Below are 25,913 nucleotides of genomic sequence, written 5' to 3' on the forward strand. Positions count from 1 at the left end.
CGCTCAAGAGCATGCGGCTAAGTGTTTGGCAGGACACTTAGAGGCATGCTTGAAGATGGACACAAAGATTGGCTTCCTTGCCTTCCCGTCCGCTTAATCTAAATCTTCAACCACTGGGTGTAAGCCAGGATACGAAAAAAAAAGAAAAATCGGCAACCATGACCGATGGAAGGATCATTTGAGCATGGTACTAATGAGATTTTCAGGCCCCTAATGCTCTTAAGAAAAACACACATTATATCTAAACATAAGGTGGTTTCTTCAAGCTCCAGAATCCCTTGGAAAGGTTATGGGCCCTTAATATCATGTCGGATCCGGGTCCAAAATTCCCTCCTGGACTCTCTCGTGTCAACGCTACTGTTCACAACCGCGCTCCAGCTAGCATTAAGGGAAAATATAAATGTCTGTTATTGTTACACAAAGAATGTATTGTCAAAACGGCTGAGCAAGAACAAAGTACCAATTTTTTAATGACTTTGAAAATATAAAAAACTACACAAAATTACAGAACATGACAACGAAACTTTATATAACTCAGAAACAAGCCTTTGAAAGTAAATCATTGCTCGGACAAAAGGCTTCATACATTTCTTCCAAAAGTGCAATACTCAAAAAAACAAAAAGAAAAGTAGTGAATGAGACTTTCAAAAATTGAGCTAAATTGTTCCTTAAAAAACCGACAAAATTCCAAAATAAGCCAGCAGGTGGTTCGATGTGTCATTGCATTGTGATCTTACAAATTTCTTCGTTTTCGTTTAGTTAAATTTGAATACAGTTTTACAGACGGGCTCGAGAGAAAGTAGTCTTACGCCAAACGTTGCTCGTGCCCCATTGAATGACATGCTGTTAATCCAAGGGAGATACACTATTTTACTGAGACACATCTGTGATGAATGCAGAGTCTAGCATGGAGTGCAATAATCCCATGCGTTAGCTGCTTGATCTGTGTAACACCACGTGCTGGATCCAAAGTATCCGTATGGAATGCAGGCGGTATGCGACTCACCGCCGTCCGTGAAAGGCAATTGACAGTCTACCCCGCCCAGGGTACATTGTCGTTCTATGCCTGAAAAACGTTGCATCATGGCGTTATGACAAAATTCAAGTGACATGATATCATGTTGACAGGTATGCTGAGAGGACAAAAAGAGGTCTTTGTATCAATTGAAGTGCGGGCCCCAACAAAAAACTGTACCCTTGCCAACGTGATTGCACGGTTGGTATAAATAGAATAGTTAAAACACAAAATATTACATGTAAAATGATAGCTCGGATATCATCTTGAAAACAAAAATGAATTGTGAACCAAACTGGCTATTTTTCAGCGCTCTACTTAAATGAAGCAAACAATGATAATGAAGCATAGCCTATCATGCTGTGTTTTTCCAATATGCGAAAGGTGACTCTGACCATTACAAACATCAATTTGCGTTTACCTAGACATTTTTTCTCACCTTCAAGCACGTTAGAGGGGGGCTGTTTTGTCGTAGTTGTCGGCTGCAGCGTCGTCGTTGTCGCCTTCGAAGTTGTGGTAGTCGATCGTTGCGTTGTCTTAGTCGGTCGCTGCGTTGTGGTAGTCGGTCGCTGCGTTGTCGTAGTCAGTCGCTGCGTTGTCGTAGTCGGTCGCTGTGTCGTCGTAGTCGGTCGCTGTGTCGTCGTAGTCGGTCTCTGTGTCGTCGTAGTCGATTGTTGGGTCGTCGTAGTCGGTCGCTGTGTCGTCGTAGTCGGTCGCTTTGTCGTAGTCGACCACCGTATCAGCCGATGAGTCGTCGTTGTGGGCCGGCGTGTTGTCGTGGTCGTTGGCCGCCATGTCGTGGTAGTTGTTGTGGTTGGTCGCCGTGTTGTTGTCGTAGTAACGCTCGGAGTTGCAGTCAACTTGGTGTCTACAGAACATAAAATTTACACATTGTTCACTTCAAGACCCAATAGGCAGGAAATACAGCATTTTCATGCACGTAGCGGTGCCACACACACACAAATTCTCAGTTGATATCAGTTATCAAAATGACAAATTATTATTTATTTGCGTCAGACAAAGCTGTCCATATCCAAAACAAATCAGCGAAATAATACACACACCGCAAATGCACATGGGTCACAGAGACCCACTTTGGATGTCGTCAGTTTAGGAGTTCACTAAATATTTACTGTTACAAATTTACATACAATGAGCGTTAGAAGAGTTGAAACTATTCAAAACGACAAAAACAAAGAAACTATATGTCTTAATCGATTTTCTTCATTTTCCCTACCATGCTTAAATGGCGAAGCTTCAAATTTCCACCGCGGTCGACCAGCTGGGCACGAAGATCGGTCAATAGTTGTAAGATTGGCACTCTCACTTGATGATGATCGTTCTAAACATGGATTTCAACAAATTCTCTGGGAATTAGTGATAGCAAAACAATAATTCACAAAAAATTTGAACGAAAACGTATCGAGATACTTTATATCGAATGGACTGTTATGTGCGAAAGAAAATTTACAACTAACATCATATTGGAGTCACCAAGGCCGTTGAGAGGATAATTTGGGTCGGTACTAATGAGATTATCAGCCCTAAATCAAGCACTTTCTAAGAAAAACGTATTATATCTAAAAAATATGCGGTGGTTTCTTCAAGTTCCAGGGGATCTTGGAAAGGTTACAGGCCCCTAAACTATCCCGTACTCTGGCCCAAAAGTACGTCATTGACCTCCCCTGTCAACGTCACTGGGAGTCACATGTTACGCAAAATGTCGTTTCAATGTTTGTCATGGGTGTTTAATCATCGATGAATTGTGGTGGCACGTTGCACATATGAATGGGTTCAACGTGTGCAAAGAAAGATTATAAAACCACTAGAAAATATTTTTCCTGCGACTTTGCAACGGAGGGAATAATTAAAACTAAACTACTTATTATTATTTTATAAACCTGATCTTTTTTCATTAAAACAAATTGCTTAATCGGTTAAAAAAAAACTTGAATAACGAGATGTTTTGTCACCCAATAGACGATTTATGATGGTGACATGACACACTTGGCTGCGCTCCATGTTGTACCTGATAGTCGCGTTAATGGCGGTGTCATCTGATCGCAGGTCACATTTGTGAAGTCATTGATAAATTCAAATTTTCTGCAAAAACAAACAATGTGAGGTCAAATCTTTACTTGGCTGAAATGTTCCATTATAAACCTAAAACATTAACAACCTTTCACTAGAAACTATGGTCACTTTGAATATTTGAATACACAGACTATCAAAAACAAGAAAGTTTCTTGACAGTGTACTGACGGATTTAAGTTTTTTCATATGTTTATTCCAAGAAGCAAAAATTTCCATCACCTTCTATACAGTGACAGATCCAGTGGGGGAGATTGGGGCGATACCCCCTTAAAACACAGAAAAGTAACTGTATTCAAGGTGTTCTTGCAGGTCAGATTACTGCAGACCTCATTGTGTTTTGCTGGATCCGTACTTGCTTCTATGTGTGTCTCACCTTTGCTCTCTGTCCACTTCCTTTTCAATAGCCAGTGTAAGATCATCAATAGTTTTAAGAAATGAACAATCACAATTCCATCTGTTGTTTGCCAGTGTTATTCTTCTTAGTTTACGGTTATGGACAAACCATTCAGGCTTGTACGAAGCCAGTTGGTTGCCTGCAAGGTCTATGGTTTGCAGCTTGGGAAATATAGAAAAAGCTTCTGAATCTACATCCAGGATTCCACATTCTCTTAAATCCAATTCCTTCAATATAGTAGCAGAGCGAAAAAATGTAAAGCTGTGAATCCGTGTAATCCCAAGATTTCCTCCTAAACGCAAGCGTCTAAGTTGTCTCAAGTTATCAAAAGATAACGAGCCGGAAGTAGACATCAGATTTTTACATAAGTTCAATTCTTTCAGCGATGTTGGAAGAGCTCGGCTGTTGACTTGCGAAAATCTGTTGGAGTCCAACTTGAGTATTCGGAGGTTTTCAAGGTAGCGAAGGTCCCGGATGTTGGTCAGGCGGTTATCCGAAAGAGAAAGCTTCACTAAGCTACGAGGCAAGACTTCCGGAAAGACTTCAAGCTTATTTCTTCGCAAAATCAAATGTTGCAAGCTGGGTAGATTGGCCAGTGCAATTTTGTGCACCGTTTTTATGTTGTTTCCTCCAACATTTAGTCTCCGCAAGTTTGGCAAATAACGCAAAGCAGATGGAAGATATTTCAAATTGTTACGGTGCAGGTCCAGTCTAAAGTTAAAAGAAAATGAAGGTTATTTCATACACTTTTACAGTCAGAGTTAGTTGTGTGCTCTATTTAACTCCTATTCTTTTAGATGCTTCGTTTTTAAGTTTGTTAAAACTTTCAAATTTTAATAAACGTAACATGTCACCTACATACATGTACTATACAACCAATACATAAAAGAAAAGTCTTAAAACTCATCAAAACTCGACTTTGAGTGAATGAAATTTAATTGACTTTAAAACAAAGAACTGAAATTATTCAATAATTAATTTCGGAGCAAAGTTGTTTGAGAAAATGTATGGTAGATTCCTTTACATATCTAATACACATACGGTGCATCAATAGGCTATTCGCAGTTAGGGATACCATCGAGAAACAATACACAAGCTTTAATAATAGCTTACAATAAACTCTAAACTTCTGTAGACAAAAAATTGTTTACATAGTTGTATGATATTTACAACTTTCAAAAATAGGTTTTTACATGTGGTCAATTTGAATTCAAACTTGTTCTGCACTTGACACTGTTCCACTTACATTTCAAGCTGTTGCGTTGGAATGAACGCATCCACTTTAATTGTGGCTATCATGTTGTTATGGAAACGAGCAGTTCGAAGATTGGGAAGCAGAAGGAGATCATCACTTAAGATTTTAGTGAAGTCTTTTTGCCTGAACAGAAACTTTTTATTTCACTCCGAAATTTCTTAGTAACCAAAACTTGTGGAGTGATTGATTGCGAGTATTTTTATTCTCGGACTAAGAAAGCTTCTTTGCGAGGTTAATCGTGGCAGTTTCGGGTGCTTGTAGAGGCTTTGAACCGCTGACGCAGGCCCGGTCATTGAGAGATTGACAGAGTTAAGTTTTCCCTTGTTGGTGAAGTGTTGTCTGCAAATTATTTCATCTATTAGGTGCTGCTGAATGGAGAGCTGTCCTTGCATAGGTTGATTAAGTGCACACTCTAAACGTCTGTGACTCTGCTTGACTGCCGTTTCTTCGCTTATAAAGTTGAGAGTTCATCCAGTAGTGACATCCGGATGAACAAGTAGAAGGAAAACTTTTAACAAAGTGTTTTGTATTGAACTAAGCATTTGATAGGACTTTTGCAAATTCAAGAAATCTTGACAATTGTGAACGTATGTACATCTTGATATGGATCTATTTTCAATCTTCTTACTGTATAATGATTGTATCTAAGCAACATTTTTGAGAATTTAATTCATAATATTTGCATTTGAAGCGTTTAGAACGAAAAGTGACTAAGTCACAAAATACTACTAAGGAGATATTGACATGTACAGTTTTCAATTGCATTGTAAAATCAAGATTTAAAAGATTTTTTTGTTTTTACCATATGTCAGTGTCTACAACCCCAACCTAGTTCTGATTGTACTATTAATTGATTTTTTAGTTGAACTTGTCAAAAAATATTGATAATACTCTTTTTTGGACTTATGCACTTTTCTTCAAAATTGCTGGACTTAGGCACTTTTAGACACAAATGATGGACTTAAGCACTTTTAAGTGTTCTATAGGCCTAACAGAATTTGCCATCTCTTACTCCAGATACTACTGTAAAGTAAGCTATTTAAATATATTTCTTCAAACCTCGTACTAATATGACATTGGAATAATCTGCAAAGAATTATTTTGGGTTAGAAATATCTTGAAAAAATTAGGCTGGTAGCACATAATAACTGTTACTGGTAATTAATGGGGTAAAAAAACAGGTAAAGTACAGAGACTTTCCCACCTTCATTGGCAATGTACAGTAGAATAATGATTGGGTTAGGCCTACTAGACTACATAATAGTAATTGGGTACACTCTCAAAACCTTCTTCCCTTCATTAGTAGTATAGTATAGAAGTAAAGAAAACTGGTAGATAGGCTAGGACCTTTAGAGAATACATAAGTTATAAAAATAATAGTTCAATCCAATAGGCTACTTAATCTTAGGTTAAGTGTACTTCATTTCGTTATCTGCTGGCACCAACACTCCATCGAATAGCCTAATCATGTCCCGTGAATATTGAAGTCTGCACTGCTAAACTTCTTGCAAACTGGACCTGTGGACTGCTGAATTTGATTCGAAACCAGTAGGCCTATAAATACTACCGGTAGGCTATTTGATCACTTATTCGCAAACTATCTACAGTTAAAAGCTGATAAAAACACTACCGTTTTTAACACTACCAATAATCCTAATCCTTCACCTACCCTACCTAAACCAGAGGCAGTGTCCCAGTCTAAATAACCGGTAACCAGCTAATGACTTTATATCCTCTAAAATGGAACCCGATCAAAAAGCAAAATAAAAATCATGTCACGTGGTTAAATGACTCGACACTATTGGTCAGAACGGACTTAGTTACTTTTAGAAGAAAAAATTACCTTTCCGCTCAAAACCTGTATTCAAAAATGATGGCTTAGCAACCTTTATACCAAAATATTTTTGTGTCTGGTGACAAAGGACAATGAAAGCAATACGTTTTTGTACTTAACTCAATTCGAGTGAAAATGTGACTTAGTCACTTTTCGTTCTAAACGCTTCATTTTCTGTACCAACAAGTAAACTAATGAACACACAGTATAAAGCCTTCTCACTTAACACCAAAAGCCGTCTTACTTCGTTACAATAATATTTCGTATTCCTTCGCCGATCTCCCGTGTCATATTATCCGTTGGAAGACGATGTAGGCAGTTTTCTTTTGAACAAACGACGGTTCCTCGACTCCGGCATTGACAAAGCGGAGTACTGGCAGAACACGACCTAAGGAAACGTTTAGTTCTGAATCCACGCACGTCAGATAGCGCTGTATGCCCGGTGGAAAGGAAAAGCGTATTTCGAATTGATGCTTTTTTCGCTTTTCCGAAACGTGAACAATAAGTTAATGTCAAAGTAAAGATAAATAAGCACAATACACTTTTCTTCATCTTCGCCAGCTGACTTAAAAAAAAAACATTTATAAATAACAAATCTGAAAAATACAAATAAAAATATAAACAAACCAGTGTAGCCTTCCTAGTTGAGCCGCTTTGTTGTAACTGTGGAAATTTTTTTGTGAACATCGGTTAGTCTTACAGTAGGCTGCCAAGCATCTTGTACGACGCTTGAAAGGGTGTCATCTTTATACCGAGTGAGTGCATACAGCTGTGTCGAGGGTAGTTGAGAGGATAATTTAGACGGACACCTATGAGATCCTCGAGCTCCAAATCTAGTCCCTTCTTAGAATAAAAAGTATATCCTAATACGCGGTGGTTTTTTTAAGTTTCCAGACCTTTTGGAAAGTCTACGAGCTCCTAAAGTATCCCGGGACGGGTCCAAGAGTACCCCCCCCCCCCCCGTCAACGCAACTGGATGTGTCTGTAACAAGAAACTAAATGTCTTGCTTGAAGGTAGACATGGAGACTGGCTTCGGTCTGTTTCTTGTAAACTAACTATTCAACCACCAGACAATAACCTGGATACAACAAGCACTTTCTATTTCGTGAAAAAGGTCTTGAAATGGTCTGCTGGTCTCTGGTCTTTCAAACAGATATGCTCTCAAAAACGAGCATTTAACCTGAACGACAGCACAATTCGAACTGAGCGCGGACTTTTATCTAATCCAGTTTGATTTGACAATTCAACCTGATTACAGTATATAGAGCGTGACGCATGACGTTACATAAGCGTCACGCTCTATATCAGGGGTCGGCAAACTTTCTGTACTAATGGGCCAAATCTACAAACTTCCGGTAACGTGCGGGCCGCATAAATTTCAATCTATAAACAATCGCCACATTATCCTTAAAATCATGGCGCACCTGCAACTCCTATTCCTGTGTCTATTGCACAATGAGACGTTTTTCTTGCCGGTTCATATTTATTATCAAACACGTAATAAAACGCAATGCATTGTTTTTATTTACTTATCATTTATCAATGTGAAAGATGATGTTGTTTTTGTGTCATGGCCAAGGTGTTTAAATCAACTGGCAACTTTCTTGCAATACGTCATTCAAATGACGATCTGACAGGCGAGTGCGAAGTTTATTCTTTGCATAATTCATTTTTGAAAAAAGCTGCTAACAGCAATAAGTGCTTCCAAACATGCACACTAAACGTTTTGCATTGTCATACAGATGAAGATAGGTAGATTTCTGGACATATTCTTTTTAAAAGTTGGCAATTGGAACTGAATCGTATTTGGCCTTACATGGGAGTTACCGAGTAATGTCGGGACACATGTTGAAGGGCTTTTTGTTATGATATAAAATAAACTCATGCGTAGATAATGATGAAACTTTAGTTTATGCACTAAAAGTAAGATCGTTCGAGGGCCGCAAAAAGTTTGTCCGCAGGCCGCACTTGGCCTGCGGGCCGCAGTTTGCCGACCCCTGCTCTATATGATGAACCTAACCTTTCCAAACTATTCACAACTTGACGTTTACTCTTTAAACACGACTACTGAGAACAGAATTAATTTTTACTTTTTAAAATTGAAACCTTTCATCTCTTTCGAGCATGAAATGCAATTTCACTTTACCCTACTTTGACGCTTTTCCACAATGCAGCCTAACTGCCGCCGTCTGTGGCTCTAAGAGCAGATAAGAGTATAATCTACGAGTCACACAATAAATGACAGAAAATTACCAGCGTGAAGTTACTTTGAAAAGTTACATGTGAAAAGAATGGAAAAGCTTGTGTCAAGTGAAAACAAAAATATTCTGGTGCAAAATATTATGATAAACCACACCAAGATTTCAAAACTGATTTTTTTTCAATCGAAATTGTGACGAAATGAACACTTCCATCAATGCTTTTGATATGAAGATCAGACTGTATACGTGGATAGTATAAAAACAGTTTTAAATTTTTTTAGCCTTTGTTAATTGTTTCGTATTGAATTCACAACGAGCAATAGCTTTTCCACACACAAGTACAAATATACATCACGAAATTCTGGGCCTCGGAGGAGCCAAATTCAATCAATCAATGGTTTATTGTTTGAAAATTGAAAAAGTTTGACTAACAGAGCCTATAATGCTGGCACAAAAACAATAAGCGTATTCAGAATTACAGGGTACAAGTTTTTAGGCAAACATAGTACAGTAAGTCGTAATCGTTAGCAAAGACGGTGTTTACCCTTATAAAAACCTACAATGAAGAAGACCGCTTGAACAAATATAACGTCATGGTTACCCGGTCACTATAATCGCGTGACATGCTAGCGTAAGTGGACAGACACATTACTTGAAGCCGCAAATGTTTACATATGACTAAGCTTCAAGAGAAGGCATTGACTGCGATTGCCTTGGTTTTATGTAGCATAGCTAGCTGTTCTTTACTGCTTTAATGCCACAAAACAATAAATTTTGAAAAACATCACAAAGTTATCCATCGTATCTGATAATTGGTTTGCACTGATCAAGATTCGAGTTAAGACATCACGAAACGCAGGCTAAGTCTCTATCATGTTGTTACAACAACACTTTTACCAACCAAGAAAGCCAACCCTTATCACAACATCTCGACAAAGCTATCAGTAATCCAAGCGCTTATCAAGCCAAAGAATTATTGAAAAAGCCAAATCGAATTGCTGTGAAACCTTTTCACAGAAAAATAGTTTAATCATTGGAATACTTTAGGAAAGCATAGAGAAATCGATGCAACACTGCTGTATGCCATGCTATATGTAAAATAATCTTCAGAGCAAGTGCGCAGCACCATGATGTGCGAAACGCCTGGGAAGCAATAAAACAACTCGTATGTTTCTGCATTTATCGGATAAACATTGCAACTATTGCTAGAGATCTAACTGTCTGTCAGCCAAAGATATTTTGGTTGAAACGTGGGTATAAAAACTCGGGTAGCACGTCAAACTTTCGATTCTAAAGAAAAGTATTTTTATTTTGAATTAAAATCGATTTGCCAAATGCTAACGGCTGACGAATGTTTAGTACAAAAATGTTTTCAGCCAGAGCAGTTTTTTTATTTCGTTTCAAATCATTTTAAACAAATTCTTTTTGATATAACTTTACTAAAATCAAAAAATAATTTTGAATACCTGGAGCAAACTTCTGCTTGCAGTATAGCTAAGACTGCCTACGAGGCTACGACATTATGCCTACTGTGGTGTTAGATCATTCAAACCCAACATCGTGCGACCTTTCCCCTTTCTTCAGTTGAAGAGTGTAACTCATCTTTGACGGAATGTTCACCAGCAATTCTACTATAGTCAGAGTATACAATTTCTATTTAGCGTAGAAAAAAAGAAAGCTGAAAAATATTTTTACACCACATCATATCCGATTACAGATAAACATGCTTCCCACAACCTAGAAAAACAAACAAGTTAATTAGCCTACTTCAGGTGTTATAATCAATTAGTAGCCTACTCCCCGAAACTAAGCACGCCTCTTGTACTACACCTTTTCCGTTACTACAGTCGGCTACATTGAACACTCGACTATAAAAAGAATGACATTGTTTTGATGCACTGTATGCATAAAGAGTCACTACCTCATTCATTCACAATTCACATGTGCGGGCCTAACAACACAAGATTTGTATGGCTGCTGAGATCAACCTCTCTACAGTAAATCGACATCGGTTTACATCCATTCACAACATATTTATTTCAAGATCTAACTTATGACTGACACGTGATTGTGGAGTGAACAATGGATTTCAAGGTAACCCGAGGTCAATCCTTTGACCCTATTTTTATCAAATCCGTAAATCGCGCCATGCTGATTCGAGTTAACGCCCAAAATGGTTGAGGAGAATTTAATCGAGCATTATTTTCGGTGGGAAAACGTAGGCTATGGAGTTAGTCAGAAAATGAAATAGCTACAATATTTTTGCTTGAAAAATTTAATTGAGTTCGAAAATAAGAGTAGCCTAACATTGTATGCCTTCTGCTTTAATTTCATTATAGATTTTATTGGCAAAATTTAAAGGAAATGCATTTAAATCAGGATTTACAATAGCCTATTCATGGATGAGCCTGTTTTCGTGAACTGTCTGTATCTTTTCTACAGTTGATGCAAGATCACTAGAAATTTCTACTTATTCGCCTTCTACGTTTCACCCTAATACGGTTAGCCTACCTACATCAGGGACGCCTGCATGCTTTTTCCCGATCCACCAAACTTGCGTTTTTATATTACATTATTCACTTTTAAAATAGGAAGCGGCAAGATTACTAGCAAAAGTGAAATCTTTTGACTTCAACTGTATGCTTATTTAGATTTTAGAAACGTAATTTTATTACAGCTTCTTAACCTTGCAACATGTAGAGCCTTTACATTCAAATACCACACCACCATCTACTAAAAAATGCTTTTTATAACCAGTTTTTGGGTGTTCAATTTTAGAAAGAGTCAAACATATCTTTGATTTGTTTTAGTGACTCTTCATAATCATATCCCAATCAGTTTCTTTTGATATGAACAGTTATTGAGCAAACTGCAACCCTAGGGTGTGTTTAAACCCGCTGAAAAAAGGGCGTGGGAAAGTGAAACGCGGTTTGGGAAAAATACATCAGATTACCGAATAACTTTTTTATGTTACGAAAAATTTCAGTGTTTAAAAGTAGACTACCACTTACTGTAGAAGACAATGATTGGTTACTTTGAATGTTTGTTCTCAAACTAAAAATGCCTATTTCTGACAGTTTCAGTTTTTTTTTTGTCGTATCCAGGCTTACACCCGGTGGTTGAAGATTTAGATTAAGTGGACGGGAAGGAAAAGAAGCCAATCTTCGTGTCCACCTTCAACCTTATTTCTGACAGTTTCAGGTGTTCTTGTAAATCGTTTGAATCACTGACGCAGGCTCGGTTGTCGAGATTAGCAGAGTGAAGTTTCCGATTAATCATCGAAGTAGTTGTTTGTGAATTATTTCATCCACTAAGTGCCACAAAGGCGGCCGAGAGAAAGGAACTGGCCACCCTACTCTCCTCAGTGCAGAAGGCTCAGTACAATGAGAACCTTATCTTCTCATACCGGACACTTGAATCAAGTATGGGACCACCGTTATCTTTTAAGTGCCACTGAATGCCCAAATGCGTTGCTGAAGCGCACAACCCGAGTGCCAAACCAGAGCTGCTTGATTTCGCGGTTTCTTTGTTAGCTGACCAATTGAGCTTTCGAGACGAACAAAATAGCAGGTGTAGATTATCCTCAAAACTCACCAAGTTTATAGTCAAGATAAAAGTTACTGTCGAAGAAAAAACTAAAAAAAGCAGCGTTTTTGCTACTGCAGAAACAGAAAAAGTAAATGGCTCAAATCGTCAACATCGAATGCTAGTTTGGTCGATAGCATGAAGAAAATTTTTGTGTAAGTTACGTAGCCTATGGCCTACAGAATACTACGTGTGAGCATAAAATCACTTGAAGTGCCATCAAGGATTAACTTCGTCCCATGAGTGGCAAAGATATGATTACAGGTTGCCTGCTGCTGATATAGTTTTAATAAAATAGCAAAGTTATGAAAAGATTAGCAGATGCTATTACTGGCATATGGAGCCGAACTAAGCTGTAAAAAATTGCACAAATTTTTCGAATTATGAGTGACACACTGTCATTTCAATCTTCACGGTGGCAAGTATTAATTTAATCTAATGCCCAAAAGTGCTTCCTTTGGGGGCCGATCCTGTGGTTTCAACATATTAACCAATATGACTAGTGCGAAAAGAGCCCAGTTTGTATATTTTTTTATGCAGACTATTTTTTTTATACATAGGCTATCATCAATAAAATAATAGCCTACATGCATATTTTTGGCTTAAAAAAAAAATGACACTGACTTACTGCAAAAATGCCACAAAATACAGATTTGCGTTCTAAGATTCTCGAGTGTATCCAACGCAACGAAGCTAAACTGCTTGGAATTCGAAACAAAGACATATTGATTTTGTGTTGACCGAAAATTTCTTTTAATTTATTGGTAATTCTACAGCCCAACTTGAAGCATTGCCAATTTCCAGACAAAATCCATCATTTTTACATTGAATCAGTGTAAAAATGGACATTAAATCAAAACATGGACCCCAAAATAAGGACAACAGAAAAATTAAATTTTGATACGAAACAAACGTTTTTGTACAAATCTTTGCTTTCATACGAGCCATGACATATCACATGCCATAATGTTTTTACCAGAAACAATCTGTTTCAGCAACTCCAGAAACACTATGTTCATAAAAAATACTACGTGCATCTCACGACAGCTCAGGTCTAGGTTTACCTTTACTTGTAGGCTTGTAGCAAGGATTTGACAATCATTTCACTAAGTCTGTTCACTAATTGTTGAAAATAAGACAAAATAAGGACTCAAGTCAAAAAAAGGACATTTCTTAGAAATAAGGAAAATAAATTTTTCTAAGACATGGCCTTTCAAAATAAGGACAAATCTTAAACATGTACCATGTACGGTATGGCAACCCTGGTTATACACTCGACAGATTTTTTTCCAACAAGCAATCACTGAATACAGTACATATTCACTTTTATTTTTCAATGGCTGAGTCAATTTCATCAACGCAAACTCTTTAATTGCGATCAAAAACACAAAAAATATCACAAAAGACCACCTCGAATTCAATTGAACTCAGAGACAGGGACGTAGCCTCGGAGGGGGGGGGGGTGGGAAGCAATCTCCCCCAAAAATTTTATCTTGTCCTACAGAAAAAAGTTTTTAATACTATTACAACGTTTTATTGACGTTGCATTACATGTTAAATGACGTTTGACAAATGTTTCGCTTCATTCAATAACTATATTTTTAAACAAATTTTTTCTTTCCAACATTAAAATGCTTGCCCCTCAACAGTTGTTTTTGCGCTCAGTAAAATTTTCTTTCTAGCTACGTCACTGCAGGTCCAGATTACTTCTGTAGAAGATACTGTCAGAATTACCAATGCAATAGTCAATAGTGCAACATCAAGGTTCACGGAGTAAGTAGAGTAGGAAGCTGTAATGTGCACATCATCCAAGGCACGTGAGAAAATACATAAGTCTTCAATATCGATGACAAAACAACGTGAAGGCAAAACAACGCACAACCTTTTCCAAAATCCATAGCGTTTGGATTTTCGAATAAGGAAAAATAAATTAAAGGTAAGTCCAATTAGTTTCTGGCGTCAAACAGGTAGTGTATTAAAATCGTGGTTACCCTGACTCTTAATTAAACGCACTGATCAGGGAACGCAACAATGGCATCCGATTGAAATTAATTGTTAAAGTGAAACAGAGCAATCAAATGGAAACGTTGGAAAGAATTTAGAATTCGATCTGAGTCATTATGGTGAAGGGAATATTAATTTTACCTAGATAACAAAATCAGTCATTTTTACATTGATTGAGCATCTGTAGACGATAACACAACCAAAGGCTGGTATGTACTCACGGAGTGGTAAACATCTTGCAGCAAATGAACACGAACAACTATCAGAAAAGGAGTTACGCGTTGTCAAACATCAAGGCAAAAGTCGTTTTAGTTGAGCAAAAAATTATTTTCAAACTGTTTTGCATCATTTGCTTTAATTTCGTTTCATTTCGAATTAATTTTTTTTGTGAAGGAAGTCCCTACTATAGCACCATTGCCATCTAATCGAAAGTTACTCTATTACAGTGATTCCACAAACGATAAATCAATGTAAAATATCAAATTTTTAAGTTGCAGAAAGCAATTACAGCACCAAGGTAATCGAATGCTGTAAAACAGATGTTACAGTGAGCATTCAAATTGCATACTAAGCATCAGTAATCATGTGACGAGCTTTTAAAAACACCAGGTAGCCATGAAAGCACCTGTGCATGTGATGTATTCTACATAATGGCGTATGCAGGGGGGTCATTGGGCCATGAGTGTCCCTCAGCAAAATTTGTCTCAGACAACTGGACTTTGAACAAATGATTTGAACAATTTGGATGGTTTTTCTAAAAAATCTGTGTACTCCACTGACTCCACACATTAGCAATTGAGCACGGATTGCTACCAGAACGTTTTCACAATGGGATTGATGAATTTTCTTTTCAGGTTATTTGGGTTCTCACATGGGCTACTTGAAAATTTAAATTGTTGTTTTTTACATCATCAACAGATCAAAATACGTTACAACAACATAATAATGAAAGATGCTGCCTGTTAATAATCGCAAAGCATTGGCATGTAACAAGTAAACAGTCACATTCTACTTCCAAAAGAGGCTAAAAAACATAAACAATAAGGTAAAAAGTTGTTGTTTGTTGACTTTACACGCCATTGCAACGACAACTGCGTCTTATACAAAGCCATGATATCGTAGTGACTTTATATCCAAAAAAAATCAACTCAAAGCATTTCTAAAGTGTCTGTTGAACGTTATTCAAAGTTTGTGATTTGTTTCGATCAAAACAAAAAAAGGAAAAACATTGGACAAAAATTAAAATGTGAATAATTTGGCTGGCAAACTTTATCTGGCCAATAGAACAACTCATAAAATTTGTTTTTGTAGACGCGTAGGCCTATCTAAGAGACAACATCTTTGCTGAGCGTTAAATAACGGTACACGATTGAAACATGGGCGCGATTCACAAGAAAGCCACAGTTGGTGAAGATAAGTGTGCTAGAAGCAACACGAAAGTGTAAACAATCAAACATGGGTTTTTGACTGCCAGAAACTTTTAACGTACAAACATCACTTATTGTCACACCACACTCACTATGCTGGAGGAAAAACGACGTGATATTTTAGTAGACGGACAGTTAATCACGCGGACACATTTTATCACTTGGAAAATATTTGATCTACTGAGCACAAATTTATGGGTTAGATAAAGTTTAGGCCTAGGCTACGACCTCAAAAACCACAACAACAAGATTAAGAAGTGTCCAATGACAATATATCCATGTGATTAATTGTACAGTGATTGATTAATTGATAGAGCTTGATTGATTGAATAATTGTCAAATAATTTCATAAATTATCGAGATTCAGTGATTTTCTCTGATTTTATGTTTCCAAACAAGTGAAGATTAAATCGAGAGACCAGAGAATATATAAACATACAGGTAGTCAGGCAACACACAATTTTCCCATCACCTTGTTTAATCGGGTTAGCCGCTTTTACAGTCGAGACAACGTGAGCTTTGAAGTTGTAACTTGTCAAGCAAGTAGCAACTCCCGTGGGTTTGTCATTGATCCATGTGGTTTGACCATTTCCACTTGATATGCGTTTGAACAAAATGCAAAGACAAAGACAGTGAGTATGATAAACTAAAGCATCCATTTCATTTGTGCACATCGACTATCATTAGTCAAAAACAATTACGGATTGATATGAAACGATGTTTTACGGTGATAGAATAAAAAATTGTCAACAGAAAATAAACAAAATTAATGTAAAGTAACAAAAATGCACAGAAATACTTAAAGTCAACAGTTAGAAAAGAATGCGCGACAGTGGCATTGATGAAACGCTTTGAAATGTTAAATCTAAGTAAAAATGACAAAATCAACGCTCTTAAGAGACAGATGTTCTGTAAAGGTTTTTCATGTTGCGCGATCGGACATGCTCATCTTCAATTTCCTCGCAGTGTTGAGAGGGGAACCACCCGCTTTCCGAATCTCTCAACCTCTCGCCTTCCAACCAGCCTAAAAAAAGGCGGGAGAAAAACCGGTTATAACCAGTTTAATATCTTCAGAATTTTTGGTTAACAATGAACTTGTGATTTGTGCTATTCCACCATTATATACAAGCAAGACACGCCAATATCATGAAAACCATATTTTCAAATTCCCCAACGCTTCGTATCAAGTATGGGACAACCTTTATTTTTTTTTTATGAAGAAATAAGTCGCTAAAAATTCTTCGTGAACTGAATTAACCAATTAACTTGGCATTGGTAATTTGTTGCATCTGTGGTCCAGTTTTCCAATAATGACACGTTAAATTAACGTTGGTTTTAGCATAAAAGTGCATAATCGCAGCTTCCCTCAGTGTTAATGCATGAATAATATCAATAGTACTATAAGCACAATTACGTCATTCTTACCGTCTGAAGTCTTTTTCAAAACTTGCATGACGTCACCGACTTCAAGCGACAATTCGTCAGGCTGTGTGGCGTGGTATGGAACAATGCAAGTGTACTGCGGGCAGTCTGCGTACAAGGCAGAATTGATATCACTCAGTCACAACCATGGTTGCTACACACGGTAGACAGGACGGACCAAGCTGGTAACTTTACTGGGGGCAATGATATGTTGTACTAGAAGAGCATGTTTTTGTCTCTAAATCGCAACTCTCTCAAATGTGTATGTTAAGTTATATAATTGATATACCATGCGGGGTCGAAACAATTTACAGTAAAAATAGTTATTTTCGTAACCTGCAATATTGTGCCGTACCGACTATTAAAGGGAAAGTGGATTATCAAGCCAGAAAGGAACTGAAAGGGCAATGATGAGAGCAATGCGTGGACTTTGGGGTGAAAACGCGGATAGACAAGGTAGAAATAAAGGAGGAAGAAGCAATGGACGAATGGCATGAACATAAGTGGTGAAGATAATCCTGCAAGGAAAGAGTCGACCACCTCCGCTAGTGAGGTCAAAACCGAATGTGGAAGAATCGATCGCCCCTCTCTAGACTAGAGTCTAGGCTGGATCAACCATAACTTGTAACAGGGCTGTGGAGTCGGAATCATCGTGGAGTCAGAGGGATTTTGATGTGTCTGGAGTCGGATCGTTAAAGAACGCCGACTTAATGATTACTTTTTTTGAATAATCCAAAAGTTACAAAAAAATCTATCAACACTGAAGCCGGAGTCGGATTTGTATGTTTTTCGCCCGACTCCACAGCTCTACTTGTAACATGCCCACATAAAAAGCGAAGCAAAACACATTGTTTTCTTAAACTTGCCAATCAGAGTGCAAATTAAAATGGCAGCACTGATAATGCCAAGTAAGGCAATACAACGATCTGCTGCATCATTGTGTGCAGTTGACGGACGACCTGCATAGTAAAAATGAAATTACTAACATTTTTTTAACCCAATCAATACGATGATTTACTTACCCCAAGCCTCATATATGCTCTCCCCGGTCACCCCCAGCTTGGGGGGGTTCAACGCATTCTCCCATCGAGAAAGTTCATTCCTAATAAAAAATAAGGCATAATTAGAACATAAACTCACAGACTCAAAAACAAGCTTTTCAGAATCAGGTCATTACATAAAAGTACAGCATCTACAAAAGCAACAGGCTATAACGTCTCAAGAAACTCGGATCTGGTCTACACGGTGAAAGGTGTTATTTACAACATTAGTTTACATAAAACTTGCACAATGATGATCATGAAAGTTCATGGTTGTGTCGCTTACTGTGCGAGTGGTAACAAGGACATCTCAACTCTTTTCCCGGCCTGATTCTCAAGAATAACCAAGAAGATGGCGTTCTCAGTGACTGCTTGCTCGTTGACTGCAAGAAATTGTCTGCTGGCCCAATCTATGACCTCATAGCGAGGCGACGATCCGAATTCCAGGTAGCTAGAAGAAAGCAAAAACAGCGTTTAACAAACCAAAAGATTAATCTTAACATATCGTCAACCATTTGCAAAATTTACTTAAAAGTCTTGTCAAGCAATAAAAATACTTGTTTTTGTCAAATCCAGGCTTAAGCCCGGTCGTTGAAGATTTAGATTAAGTGGACCGGAATACCAGGCAGGTAATCTCCGTGTCCTGAAAAAGACACAGTCGCATGCTCCTAAACGGTATCGAACCAGCGCCCTTTCGAACATCGAACCAGGGTTCTCATCATTCAGCAATACAACATCGAATTGAATAACCAGGATAAGTAAACTGTGTGGAAGAGAAGTCAACCTGGCACTAGCACTTAAAGCTCTCATTCAGTCATTATAAAATAGCGAGCATTGCGTTTCGCTGACCGCGCGGGTGGAGCCTTTATGCCAGCCATCAAGACTTTTCCAAACAAATGTTTCTCGGCAATCAAGTGTACCAAGAATTGACGTTGACAATAGATTAGCATGAAAACATAAAGCAAAACCTAGAGGGTTTAAAAACTTTTAAATCACAACATGAACAAAGAAAATATGACGCATCAATGACGATGTGTTCTGAAATAATTGGACACAAACCTCTTCTTTTTAGTTATGAAAAGAACATCAGAAAACAAGAAAAGCCACAGCTTGCTTGTTTTAGTCGCCTTCTTTGTTGTTATAGAAACTGTCATTTCTCCTTTCTTTACTAGACTCCTGCAAATAAATAGAACAAGAATGGTAATATAATCATAAACTTGTTTTGATATTGTACGCCAAACGCGTGGACGGCAAAAGAGATATGTTGGAATAAAAATGGCGACAAACCTGGACTGTGACACAAGAGCATAAGTCTTCACCGATGAGGAATAGTCCATCTGACTCGCTATCTCTACCAGCTGTTCGGTCTGTTGCATCTTGCGTGCCCCTTCATTGCACTTCTTGACCAACTGAAATGTAGAAACGCTGTTCAAAAAACCAGCAAAAAACTTCTCACAAATTGCTCACAAATTACTTGTTCGATTGATGCGAGTTCGACATACATTGGTATGACCACGCGACATTTGGTGACAAGAGTGAGAGACAAGAGTGAATTTAGCTAATTAAAAAAAAAAAAACAGTGCAATTAAAGACCATATTAGAAACTGTCAATCGTGTTCTAACAATAATCTCTCATTGCAGTCCTTCGAAATTGTTCGTAAGTGTTTGTCCGAGTTCGACACCAAAATTCAGGGTCTGCTACTATTCGGCGAGTCCGATTCGGCGAGTCCGATTCGACTAGTCCGATTCGGCGAGTTCCCTATTCGGCGAGAGCCTTTTTCGGCGAGTGCCCTATTCGGCGAGTTTTTGAAATTTTTGAAAGGAAATTATCGGGTACCGTAGCCTAATTATAATTGCCGTTTTTACATAGTTTTAACGTCGCTAAACGTTGAAATTGTGCAGAAAGGAATAAAAATAAAATGTTTGAACTATTAAATTAAAATTCGTCATGTCAGTTCAGTTGTTTTTATTTCTGACCATCATATGAAAAACAATACACGTCAACATAGCAAAGGTGTAAAAAAGGTAGAAGCGACAAAACGCGAACGTTAAAACGTGCTTGTGACCGGAGTAAGTTATTGAGTTGAAAGAAACATACGCGCCGACTTCAGGGGGGGCCGGCGCCCCCCGTAAATTTATGGTTGAGGGGCAACAAAAATGGTGATGACAAGTGGTGTTTCAAAGATAAAACACTTCGCGAAGGAGATTTAGATAATTTAAACGGACTTAAAAAATGCGGAAAGCAAGAAAAGCCTACGTTGCTCTTGCCCGCAAAACAGCAGCTCGCATGGCTATCTCATACGGTATGGAAATTTCAAAGTAGATGGTAGAGTACTGCTGGAATAGTCACGTAACTATTCACTGCAATATTAAGTAAACCAGCTAAATTATACGGCTTGACGCGCTATTTTCAACGAGATCTTCCCTCTGTGAGATCAATTATGATTCAACAGAACGCATTGTTTTTGCAATGTGTGAGAATTAAATCGAAAACCGATAAAAGAAAAGGTGTTTAATGGTCTTGGTCGCAGATATTGCCTGCATTAACGACGTCTCTTACCGCTATTATCACCTAGCTAACCTGACATCATTGTTTTATGCGGCCGCTAAGGTTTGACATCGACTTTAACGATCATGGAATGTTACGTAATAATAAGAACGATTATATCCTACACGCAAAAATAAAAAAATGATCTCTTTCTGTTTTGTCTCGTGAGCTTTGCATATTGCTCAACAAGTGCACAAAGTTTAGAATTGACAAGAAATCATTGAATTTGAAAATTAAGTTTGAATCACTGCAAATAAACGTATTCAAAACTTTCACTTAAGCCGACGCGATTTCACAATCCGTAATCTACGTCGACAATGATTTTTAGTGCGTTCATTTTGAAAATGGCTGAGCTGGAGACAACAGCTTGTCCCGTGTTAGTTGAACTTGTCTTTTTGAGGTGAAAATCACTTGCGAACATCTCGATCTTTACTCGAGTATAGCCTACTGTATTCAATAAAAGACTATAAAGACTTTCGATAAAAAACAGAAGAGAAAACACTTCGCCGTTGTTAACACTTTGAAAGTAAGTAATTAGCGAAACGAAGTTAATAAAACTGATACCGGGTTTTCACTCTGCTTGAGATCATGATTTTTTGCGTTTTATTTCGATAACTTCACTGTCTTGATCGTTGTTGTTCACTCGCACGAAAAGGACATGAATCGGCTTGTTTTCCAACAGTTCCAATTATGAGCTAACAATATCAAAATTTTTATGACTAGGCGTACTGCGTGCGTAAAACTAATCCTTTCAAGCAGCGGTTCTAATAAATTCGGTTTGCGACCTATTTGTTAATATAAACACGACACTAAGCTTAATCAAAGACTATTTTAACCGAGTAAATAGCGCTATGGTTATGACGTTATCACCTTTCTCGCCCCCCAAGGTTTTTTGAAAAGTCGGCGCCTATGGAAAGAAATTTGGCACGGTCGCAACACCTTCAGAAAAATTTAAGATATGAAGGGAAAATAAAACAAAGAAAATGTTACAAAAAAATAAATAAATAAATCATGTTTATGTCTGTAAGTTAGCACTTTTGAATAGTTAAAATGATTAGTTTGGATCAACAAATGTGTGGCCTACAGCTTGGATTTAAAAGAAATTATCGGGTACCGTAGCCCAGTTATCCCAACCAGCAAAAATTTCCGTTTTTACATCGTTTTAACGTCGCTAACTGTTGAAATCGTGTAGAAAAGAGAACTTTGCTGACTAGGATACGTTGAAGCTGAGAAACATTCACAGAAGCCCTTCGAATTGTTCCAAGAACCCATTTAGCATAACATTTTATTTGTACATTGATTCAACGTCTGAATACATTATCTTAAAAATGCAACGTATCGTAGGGCTTCTGTGAATGTTTTTCAGTTTCAACGTATCCTAGTCAGCAAAGTTCTCTTTTCTACAGGATTTCAACGTTTAGCGACGTTAAAACGATAGGCCACACATTTGGTTAGCCTTTTCATTCTGTTACTACAATGGGTTCTCATTTGTTGATCCAAACTAATCATTTTAACTATTCAAAAGTACTAACTTATACACATAAGCATGATTTTTTTTGTAACATTTTCTTTGTTTTATTTTCCCTTCATATCTTAAATTTTTCTGAAGGTGTTGCGACCGTGCCAAATTTCTTTCAACTCAATAATTATGATACTTCGGTCACAAGCACGTTTTAACGTTCGCGTTTTGTCGCTTCTACCTTTTTCTACACCTTTGCTATGTCGACGTGTATTGTTTTTGATATGATGGTCAAAAATAAAAACAACTGAACTGACATGACGAATTTTAATTTAATAGTTCAAACATTTTATTTTTATTCCTTTCTGCACGATTTCAACGTTTAGCGACGTTAAAACTATGTAAAAACGGCAGTTGTAATTAGGCTAGGCATACGCGCCGACTTCCGGGGGGGCCGGGGGGCCGGCGCCCCCCGTAAATTTATGGTTGAGGGGCAACAAAAATGGTGATTACAAGTGGTGTTTTAAAGTTAAAACACTTCGCGAAAGAGATTTAGATAATTTAAACGGACTTAAAGAATGCCGAAAGCAAGAAAAGCCTGCGTTGCTCTTGCCCGCAAAACAGCAGCTGATCGCATGGCTTTCTCACACGGTATGGAAATTAAAAGCAGATGGTAGAGTAACTTACGCTGCTGGAATAGTCACGTAACTATTCACGGCAATATTCAGTAAACCAGCTAAATTAGACGCGCTATTTTCAACGAGGTCTTTCCGCTGTGAGACAATTATGATTCAACAGAACGCATTGTTTTCTTCGCAATGTGTGAGAATTAAATCGAAAACCGATAAAAAGAAAAGGTGTTTAATGGTCTTGGTCGCAGATATTGCCTGCATTAACGACGTCTCTTACCGCTATTATCACCTAGCCAACCTGACATTGTTTTATGCGGCCGCTAAGGTTTGACATCGACTTTAACGATCATGGAATGTTACGTAATAATAAGAACGATTATATCCTACACGCAAAAATAAAAAAATGATTTCTTAAAACAGCTCTTTCTGTTTTGTTTCGTGAGCTTTGCATATAGCTCAACAAGTGCATAAAGTTTAGAATTGACAAAAAATCATTGAATTTGAAAATTAAGTTTGAATCACTGCAAATAAACGTATTCAAAACTTTTACTTAGGCCGACGCGATTTCACAATCCGTAATCTACGTCGACAATGATTTTTAGTGCGTTCATTTTGAAAACTGCCGAGCTGGAGACAACAGCATGTCCTGTGTTAGTTGAACTTGCCTTTTTGAGGTGAAAATCACTTGCGAACATCTAGACCTTTACTCGAATATATATCCTACTGCCCTACTGTATTCAATAAAAGACTACAAAGACTTTTGATAAAAAACAGAAGAGAAAACACTTCGCCGTTGTTAACACTTTGAAAGTAAGTAATTAGCGAAACGAAGTTAATAAAACTGATAGCGGGTTTCCACTCTGCTTGAGATCATGATTTTTTGCGTTTTATTTCGATAACTTCACTGTCTTGATCGTTGTTGTTCACTCGCACGAAAAGGAAATGAATCGGCTTGTTTTCCAACAGTTCCAATTATGAGCTAACAATATCAACATTTTTACGACTATACGTAAAACTAATCCTTTCAAGCAGCGGTTCTAATAAACTCGGTTTGCGACCTATTTGTCAATATAAACAAGACACTAAGCTTAATCAAAGACTATTTTAATTGAGTAAAATAGCGTTACGGTTATGACGTCATCACCTTTCTCGCCCTAAGGTTTTATGAAAAGTCGGCGCCTATGAGGCTAGGGTACCCGATAATTTCCTTTTAAAAATTTCAAAAACTCGCCGAATAGGGCACTCGCCGAAAAAGGCTCTCGCCGAATAGGGAACTCGCCGAATCGGACTAGTCGAATCGGACTCGTCGAATCGGACTCGCCGAAACGGGCCATTCCGAAAATTCACGAGGCATTGATAATTCAAATCTTTCAACCCAGGGCTCAACAGGCAATTATTTGCTGGCGGAGCTTCCTATCTTCCAACAGTTTTTGATTGAATTGTCACGTGTTTTGCTTCTCGTATTTTTACTTTCTTTGTGCCACTATCTCGTGCTGTGCTTCTGTCCATCTTGCGTAATCTGCTTGAGTCCTTTTCTGAACAATTAATTAATTTTACCTCTCAAATACTTAACCCGTTGTGCAGCGTTATTTTCAGTTATCAGTTTGTGTGAGCTAGTTAAGCAAGTTTCTCAAATGTTTAGATTTGTCCATATTTTTGTTGTGATAGTGTTAGTATTTCTGTTTAAAAATATTTTTCTTGTAGGCCTGAAAAGGGCTGTATGACTAGCCAAAAACGTTAGCTTATTGTTTTTGTTTTTATAATGTTAAATATAGTGTTGTTGCTGGGTTATGTCTGTTTATGGTTCTCACAAATTGTCTGAAACACTCAATACCGTTTACATGAAATTCTACCACTAAACTTGTAAAAAACAAAAAAAACGAAAAAAAAAACAAACTGTAAGTCACTAAGTTTTCATCGACTTGTTAACTTCCATTAAAATGTGGGTTGAAAAGTAGAACTTAACAGATAGAAGGATTGCGTTGTTGTGTAGACAAACCTGTAAACAGTTTTCAAATGTACGTTTGCAATAATAAAGCCGGCGCCATAAGTTGCCGGTGTAATAAAGAGACGTGATATGACTGGCGTCGCGTAATTTTCATCTCATGTTGAACAGTAACAAAAAGCGATTTTTCATTTTAGTATGGAGTTTCAGCCAACCAAAACAAATTCAGTCTTATAAATGTGATACGTTTTGCTTTATAGTGGATGTAATCATCAGACGTTACACTGATCTACAATTGGGGAAATAACAAACAGCGCAACTGAATTATTCAAACTATGGTAAAAAAAACTATAAATGGCTAAAAGGGTAAATATAAAAATTCAAAACCGTGTTTAGATGCTAAAAGCGTTTCAATTTTTTAAATATTCTTCTAAAAACGTCCACTTTTATGGTATTGTTATCTTTGCTAACATTATTGACAGTCGAATGGGAAACTAAAAAACACCACAATTGTTTATTTAATAAAGTGTCTTACAAAAGATGAAACCAACAGAGAAAACCATTTACAGCGCCAGCTGTTGTCTTCCTTTCGAGCAAAGAAGCAGAGTCACGTGCGCAACATTTTGGTTGGCTCAATTGACACGCATCTGTTGCGCATGCCGCACACACCCGCTTTTGTCAACAGCTCCGCTTGTTGAAAGCCTTAAGCCAATTGTATCCTCGCAACACATCACGTGACAGCAATGCGCTCTCATTCAACAAACTCCAATTGTTGCGTCACTGTTGAGTGATAACACAGTGTTTCCAAATGAAGTTAGGATGAGTTTTGTCTGCGCTTGTTTTGACATGTGAAAGACAGTAATGTTTGCGTAAACTGAACAAAAACACAGTAAACGCTGCAAACACAAATAATTAAAAGCCAAACTGAACAGAATAATGTAATTCAAAAATTAATTGTCAACTTCTACTTCGACATGGCAACACTGGCTGGATATCGCAGCGCCTTTTTCTTTCTTAGTTTTCTCGATTTCGCGAATGTCCGCCATTGTGTATTAAT

The 25,913-nt window shown here is 37.6% G+C and overlaps 2 protein-coding genes across 4 annotated transcripts in view; both read right to left on the minus strand.

Moving 5' to 3' along the window:
• Positions 1–452: 452 nt before the first annotated feature.
• On the minus strand, positions 453–7,181 carry LOC145768523 (uncharacterized). Of its 2 annotated transcripts, none has more exons than XM_082580032.1 (7): positions 6,837–7,181; positions 4,750–4,881; positions 3,483–4,214; positions 3,045–3,118; positions 2,253–2,357; positions 1,455–1,883; positions 453–1,066 (listed from the first exon to the last, which is right to left on the minus strand). In XM_082580032.1, exons 1-7 carry the CDS (start codon positions 7,142–7,144, stop codon positions 903–905), a joined length of 1,944 nt encoding a protein of 647 aa, XP_082436158.1. In that variant the 5' UTR covers positions 7,145–7,181; the 3' UTR covers positions 453–902. The 2 variants fall into 2 exon arrangements, with proteins under 2 accessions (XP_082436158.1, XP_082436159.1); XM_082580033.1 differs by lacking the exon at positions 6,837–7,181 and adding an exon at positions 6,178–6,200.
• Positions 7,182–13,687: 6,506 nt separating this feature from the next.
• Positions 13,688–25,913, minus strand: part of LOC145768328 (uncharacterized) — a 34,703-nt gene continuing 22,477 nt past the window's right edge. For both annotated transcript variants that reach the window (XM_082579806.1, XM_082579805.1), the window contains exons 19-24: positions 19,560–19,681; positions 19,332–19,448; positions 18,559–18,723; positions 18,255–18,334; positions 17,236–17,340; positions 13,688–16,834 (exon numbers count right to left, since the gene is read on the minus strand). In XM_082579806.1, coding sequence (XP_082435932.1) covers positions 16,704–16,834; positions 17,236–17,340; positions 18,255–18,334; positions 18,559–18,723; positions 19,332–19,448; positions 19,560–19,681 — 720 coding nt within the window. In that variant the 3' untranslated portion in view covers positions 13,688–16,703. The remainder of the gene's footprint in view (positions 16,835–17,235; positions 17,341–18,254; positions 18,335–18,558; positions 18,724–19,331; positions 19,449–19,559; positions 19,682–25,913) is intronic.

The sequence above is a fragment of the Aplidium turbinatum genome, chromosome 4 (genome assembly GCF_918807975.1).
Source record: "Aplidium turbinatum chromosome 4, kaAplTurb1.1, whole genome shotgun sequence".
Classification (NCBI taxonomy): domain Eukaryota; kingdom Metazoa; phylum Chordata; class Ascidiacea; order Aplousobranchia; family Polyclinidae; genus Aplidium; species Aplidium turbinatum.